We start from the raw sequence: 6,970 nt of genomic DNA, 5'->3' as shown, positions 1-6,970 counted from the left end.
AGGGGACCGGGCGGGTTGGGCAATTTCCCCCCAAAAAAATCTGCTTGCACAAGAAAAGTTGGAGATAAAAAAAAATGTGCACAAGTGGGGGGGGGGGGGGTTTGGGGGGTTGGTGTTTTTTTTTGTGTCCCCGGTCCGCTCCCCCGCCCAGTTTTTTTTTGGTTTTCCGGGCTACCAACTTTTAAACAAGTCTGCCTCCTGCCATGGGATATTTAACTTGTTATTTTCATTTAAAATATTTGTTTCCCCTGTTTCAGTGGCATGCCTGTAAACTAGCTATCTCGTTGAGATATGAAGGTAAGTGCATGACCACTATAAACAACATCTACATTTACAAGTAAGAAATTCAAGAAAGCCCCAACTGTTAGTTAAGATGGATGGAGCAAAAAAAAAAAAATCTTGCAGAGGGTTATGCTGGTAAAGAAAATTCTTGCGAATACCAATGCTGAAAAAACTTTACTCAGAAAAATTGCCCAACCCCCCCCCCCCCCCCTCTCTTCTTCTCAAAAATATAATGGTCCGTCCCTAACTAAGCTGGTCGCTTACAAGGGCGGATGCAAGGAGGGCTGTATCTGTCACTATGGGACGTCGATCTCCGTTGCACTCAACGTTTCGAATTCCCCGAAATTTTTATTTTTCGTGCTCACTGAAGTAGAGCGCGAAACGCAAACTGTTTGCTCGGCTACTTTGGCAATATTTATGCCTGGCCAAACGGAGACGCAAGTCAGGCGCAAGTTGAAAACGTGCACTTGCTTTACCTTTTGGCCAGTGTTCACGGAGCCTCTGCCGTTCCACCCAAACAGAGCGGGTGTAATAGAATTGTTTTAAAGTCAATGGTAAAATTTTGTTTCGAGTTCACCATCGCAGGATCGCTTTCGTTAACGCCGACCATTTTGGCGACACTAATTTAAGAAATTGTCACTAACATCGAATTGTTTTAAAGTCAATGGTAAATTTTGTCACCATCCAGGATCGAACCCCAAACCTCTTGCCTGTTAGCATTGTAACGGAACATTTTTCGGTGAAACGGTAGATTTTAAAACAACACAATTTTCTGTTATCGCTGAGCTGGTTGTATAGGTACCCCGTGTTTTGCACTTCCTCTTAGAACAAAGCCTTCGAATAAGAAATGAGCTCCAGGTTTTAAGGGCGTGAAAAGTAACATCCTTAATAGAATTTTCTCTATTTGCTTATCTTACGTAAGTCAAACTGAATTGTCGAAACACTATTGGCTACAACTCGTTTATGACAATTGTCTCTTTTGTAATAACTTGGAGTTCTGCCTGTAAGCGAGTGAGACAAGATCACCATTAAACACTATGTTCCTTGATGATGTTTTTGTCCACTTGATATAAAATTAAAGATCCCGGAAGGAAGCAGGGCACCTATGGTGGCCCATCAACGCCATAGAAAAAATGCAACATAGTGTAGAATCATTTTTTTTTTCTCTAGTTTTTTTTTGTTTTTTTTATGTTTTCGGACAAGGGGAATTGTCTCAAAAAAGCACCACATATCCCGCTCAGCCATAGAGCTAAATCCCCGAAAAAGCCCCTGCTGCAGCATCCCTACCTCACCACTACACCACCACATTAATCCGACAAAGCCCTCCTGAACTCAAGTAATTTAACGAAGGTTGACTTATTCTTACCACTGATTTAGAGAACTTAGATGTATCTGTTACTGGTGTAAATCTTAGGGTTTGTTGATAACTATACACTCAGGTGAGTGCAAGCGTCCGAAACTCAGCTAAAGTTCGACCTAGTGAAAGGCCTGTTTTGAGGATTTCGGGTGACCATGACCGATTTGCCTTAAAAATCATTACTAAGAATGGAAACGAAATAAACATGTTTCCTCTATCTTATAATTATGAACTTTATTTTGAAGAAAATTTAAAAGAAATCAAAATTTGGATCCGGATATCAGTGGTTGATTTTGGCGCGTACACGGACAGCACGATCCATACTGGGAGAATTGGCCCCGTCCCAGTATGGTCGAGAGCATCGCTTGGCTAAACCTAAAAAGAAAAAGAAATTAAATACTCGTAGTTAACATCGGGCTGGGAAAAATGAATAGCGGGCAAACGTTTCTCAAACTATGCAAATTGTAATAATTTGCATTCCTCGCGCATGCGTGTTCGTAGACATAATGAGATTGATTGTCCCACATGCTTTGTGGCGTCATGTTCAACAAAGCGCCCGGCCTTCGTCATGGCTAACAACTCTGGTTTTCCTTCAACACGTATAAATCTTTCGCCTTTTACTAAAGATTTCCGTGGAGGAGAACAACTGAATGAGTCTATAGACTAATTTTTTATTGCCCTGCCTTTTGGCGGTTGGCCCCTAAGAGATGTAGTAATTTAGAATCTGATTTTCCCAGTCTAAATGGGCTAGTAAGTTGATGGCATGGGTCCGGTGCCATTTTTCCTTGTGTTCATTGGTAAGAGAGAAGAAATAAACTGCTTGACTTCTTTAATGTTCAATGGATGCAACCTCTAGGGACCCGGTTGCAATGGATTGGTTAAACATGGGGCTACTCCCAAATATGGGCTATATTGGTACATGCATGTACCATACTGGATAGGGTATGGTTCTGAGGTTCTGAACCCACAAAGGGTATGCTTTTTGCCCCTTTTGGCATTGTGATCCTTAGATGGGATTCCTTCAAATTTTATTAGCTAAAATTACATTGCACTTGTATTTTTTTGGGCTTGGGCTTTAAAAATATTTAAAAAAAAACACATTTTTTTGCACACACCTATCCTACATTTATGGAGTACCCCTTGTACCATTCATCCAAATTATAATCGAGTCTTCAACTGTCAACACCCTGACATCCTGTGATTCACCTGTGGGCTTAGAGAGTTAAATTTTATTTTAATGAGATCAGGGATGGTGAACTTAAGGTGCTCATGCACAATAGCAGGGACAAAATCACACAACCCTCCAAGTTTTCTTCCTTGTGGCCTGGCCCCCTACTCAGTTTTGGTCGCCAGTGAATTTTGTCCCATTGCTGTGCTTCTCCTCCTCTCTTTTCGCCGGCTGGCGCCTTGGTTCATTTGTCGCGTCCTTTGTCGCCTGGCAACTAGGTCTCTGGAGGGTTGTCACAGCATGTACAAAGCAGGAAAATATAGGAGGGAATTAAGATGTTACAGCAACACATCCTGTTGTACCACAAAGGGGCATGTCACTGCACCATGTCCCTGCTACATTTCCGTGTGAGTACAGGCTGTAATTTTGTCTCTGCAACATGTCCCTTCATGTTGCATGCACCTTTAGTCTCTGGATTTCTATCAGAGCAGTTTTGAATTGAATGAGAGGAATCATTGATTATTGGAATATGTTCCCCCCTTATAATTTACTTTTCATTTCATGTTCAGGTTTTCTTGTTCCCTTTATTTTCCTTTCCATTAATTGCACCTTAATGTACATGGCAAAAAGTTAAATGACAGGATTTTTTAGACCCTACAGTCTGGTTACCATGTGCAATGCAAATGCAAACACAAACACAAGCAACATGTACATGTAGAATGCAAATGCAACAAATGCAAGATACACAGTAGTTGCAGTTGAAGAATAGCCAAGTGTTATCGACCACTCACTGTTGTACAAATCTAAAGCAGTAATTACAAACTTTTCCAGGGTCCTAAAATTGGAATTCTCTACAAGAATAGATCACTGGTTGGTGCTTCTCTTCTTTTAGAAAAGAACTTGCTGTGGCTAGCTGCACTTCACCGACACTTAATTGCTACCCGGGTGGCCTCCCCCATATAATTCCTTGTGGTTTCTTGAGGTCTCCTCGCCCTATCTTTTTAAGTTATTTTAATTTGTATTAATTCTGAAGTGGCAAATAAATGATGATGATGATGATGAAGATGGCAGTCAAGTCATGCTTTGGTTTCTTGCATATTTTGTGCTTGCATTCGTGTTAGCAATGTTTACATGTGAAACAAGTGCAAACTCAAGTGAAGCATGAAATACCAGGTGATCTGTGGCATGAAAACATTTCTTCACACGTGAGAATAACATGTTATCTTCACACAAAAAAAGATCACCTTTTTTATGGTTACATAATGAATTGTGCTTTTTGCAGCGGAAGTGAAATGGTTTGGTGTTTCATTGGTGTTCGCTGTGCTCACTCGTGAAATATTTTTCAACACTCAAAGAGAAATTTTCTATCTCTGTGTGGATGCAATATCCTCTATATATCAAAATATAGGTGAATTATTTTATTATTTTTGAAGCAAACACATGATTAGTTTAAAAGCTTCATTATTAAATTATATGATAACCAAGACAGTATACCATTTACCAGTATGTTCTGATTGGTGAAAAAAATCAAATAAATAATCCAATAAACTAAACTACCGATATTGTATAAACTCCCACAAGCAAAAAATAACGTAGGGCACGTTCCATTTGTCAGAACACGCCAGTCAGTCTGGTGGTTTTGAATGTGAAATGGGCCTTTTGCACAAAATTTTACCACAAAGCCACGGCACCATAAAAATGTCTAATATTTATGTTTTGACTGATTTGACAGGACAAACCTGACTAACAACATAATTCTGTTCTCAAATATACCAGGCATAACTAATCGATGACATCAATGAAATCAATGAGTAATCAATGAGTAATCGATGGGTAATCAGTTGATTAGTCATTGATTATTGCCGATGATCAATGAGTAATCGATGACTAATCGATAGGCCACAAAATTTTTGGTCATTGATTAGTCATCGATTACATCGATCAGTCATCGATTGTATCGATTAGTCATTGATTGCATTGATTACTCATCGATATAGTCTCGTGGTTGAAAACCGGAACTTGTAAAAGTATAACACGCTATAACAATCTAACAATATCATGGAAACACGTGAAAAAAGTACAGAAAGTAAAAGTGCTTGCAGCTGTTCCAGAGCTTAATGTAAGTGCTTATGATGGCTGTCTCCCTAAGCCGAAGCAGTTTTACTTTGCTGACAAACATCCACCGACCAAAATCTATAACCACGTAGTCGATTCTTGTCTCCGTACTTGTAAGTTTCATTTCCGGACTGGTTGGTTTTCCTGTTCAATTGTTTTGTTATTAAGTGAAATATTGAAATATCATCTGTATTTGTGCTTAGCCCTTCACGTCTTGATATGCTGGAAGGTTATTTGACCTTTTTTGAGGGCGTAATTTCGTCAACAAGAATGCCAGTTATAAAGCAAAATATGACTAGCAGAGATAAAAAAAAATCACAAAAAATGGCACAAGAACAGCAAGAAAGCAAGGAATGTGTCTTTTGTGTGCAGTATGATGGTTGATGAGTAATCGATGGGCCATCGATGAGTAATCAATAACATCAATAGGTAATCAATTACATCAATGAGTAATCGATGTCATCGATGAGTAATCGATAGGCCACAAAATTTTTGGGCTTCGATTACTCAATCGACCATGAAATAAATATCCATATTGCATCAGAAACAAACAAAGAAAAAAGTTCAAGGTCCAATTAAATACAAACATTCTTGGCTACGAAATATTTCGAATAAGCATAAAATTATGCACTTGTCCCGTTTTTTTCTTGATTTCTTTACAAAGAATACGTATTTATGGAGCCATTTGGAAGCCACTGTGATACTGGTCGCCCATAATACTTATTTAGAAAGTTTCTAAGAAACAAACTGTGTGAAAATACCACGATATTGGTCTCAGGTCGGCTTTGTAGGAACGAATAAAACCGCTCAATTCTTCGCTGAAAATATTCGTCTGTTTCACCCATTAAGAGAGTGCCGTTGTTCAAAATCCACTCGTAACATTTCCTTTGATCTGTCAGCTGATCTTTCAAGCTTTCCTCCACGTACCACCAAACATTTGCAGGAATATCGCTGAAATCCAGCATTGGGAACATTTTCTCGAGGCTGTCTTTTGTACTTCCTATGTCGCACAATGATTCGCCCCTCTCGCCGCACCAGTGTGTAACAACAACATTTTGACTCCCATAGGATCGAAGGCAAGTCTCAATAGTTCGTCTGTAGGGGGAGGTTATGGCGATCTCGGCGTTTAACGCCAGTATTTGCTGCTTTATGTTCGTCGCTTGCTCTTCGCCATGAGCACTCAGTGGTGCATCCAAGTATGCCTCTGACTGCATTTCCTTGTCTGCGCGAGACAATTTCGAAACATAGCATGCTTCGTTCCATGTAGATTGATAATGACGAACGAAATGGACTGTCTTCTTTCCTGTGGGCATGGCTGCTTTTGAAATTGCTCTTTTCGATTTTTGATTGTACTGAAATTTTGTCAAACCGGCTGTTGGTAAAACCCGTGACGGTCAAAAACCCGTGACGGTCGTGACGGTCAAATTTGGAAAATTCGGCAAAATAACTGGGTAACGGAGGTGGCACTGGGGACGAGAATGTCCACGCTAGTTCCCAGGCCTCCAATAGGTTCCGGAGCACTCAGACCCACATACACTACATACGGTATTTTGCGAACAGAAGTTTATGAAGTTTTTATGCAACTGACTGCAGGAATACGAATTCCCCAAATAGTTTACAAGCTTATTCATGTTCCTCCCAAAAAATTGTAGAAGGGTCGATTCCTGGGGCGCGCGAAGGGAATCCAAGCAAAAAGAAATTATTTTTACAGTAACCCCGAAATACTCTCCTTCAGAATTCGTCCCCGCCCCACCGCGCTTTTAATGACAACAACAACAAACAAACAAAGAGCGCAAAGTCTCCCGTCGCCAGTTAGCCTGTGTAAGATCTGTAAGCAGGCGTAAAAAGGGGGACGGGGAAAGGTTTAGGGGGAAAGACTGCTCTCCGCACTCGCATATCGGGCTTGGCGATGTTCACCTTTCGGGAAAACGTCCTAAAAAAACCCCGCAAATCTTCAATTTCGTTCACTCTCCCCTCGACCCCTGCTAAGACAAGCGAAATAAGGAGAGAACAGGATCTACTGTTTTATTTAATCTGCGTTCATTCTT

The 6,970-nt window shown here is 40.3% G+C and overlaps 1 protein-coding gene and 1 non-coding gene across 2 annotated transcripts; one reads left to right on the top strand and one right to left on the bottom strand.

Annotated features, from left to right (window-relative positions):
- Positions 1-2,215: 2,215 nt before the first annotated feature.
- Positions 2,216-2,334, top strand: LOC144655751 (U5 spliceosomal RNA). Its single transcript, XR_013571205.1, has one exon. It is a non-coding gene; the product is annotated as a U5 spliceosomal RNA (small nuclear RNA).
- A 3,244-nt stretch (positions 2,335-5,578) lies between these two features.
- Positions 5,579-6,235, bottom strand: LOC144654189 (uncharacterized). The gene has a single exon (XM_078514275.1). It carries the CDS (start codon positions 6,233-6,235, stop codon positions 5,579-5,581), a length of 657 nt encoding a protein of 218 aa, XP_078370401.1.
- Between the last annotated feature and the right edge of the window lie 735 nt (positions 6,236-6,970).

The sequence above is a fragment of the Oculina patagonica genome, chromosome 5 (genome assembly GCF_052425735.1).
Source record: "Oculina patagonica isolate OP01 chromosome 5, crgOcupat, whole genome shotgun sequence".
NCBI classification, from domain to species: domain Eukaryota; kingdom Metazoa; phylum Cnidaria; class Anthozoa; order Scleractinia; family Oculinidae; genus Oculina; species Oculina patagonica.
Note: the sequence above shows the minus strand (reverse complement) of the source record. Positions and strands in the feature narration are given on the sequence as shown.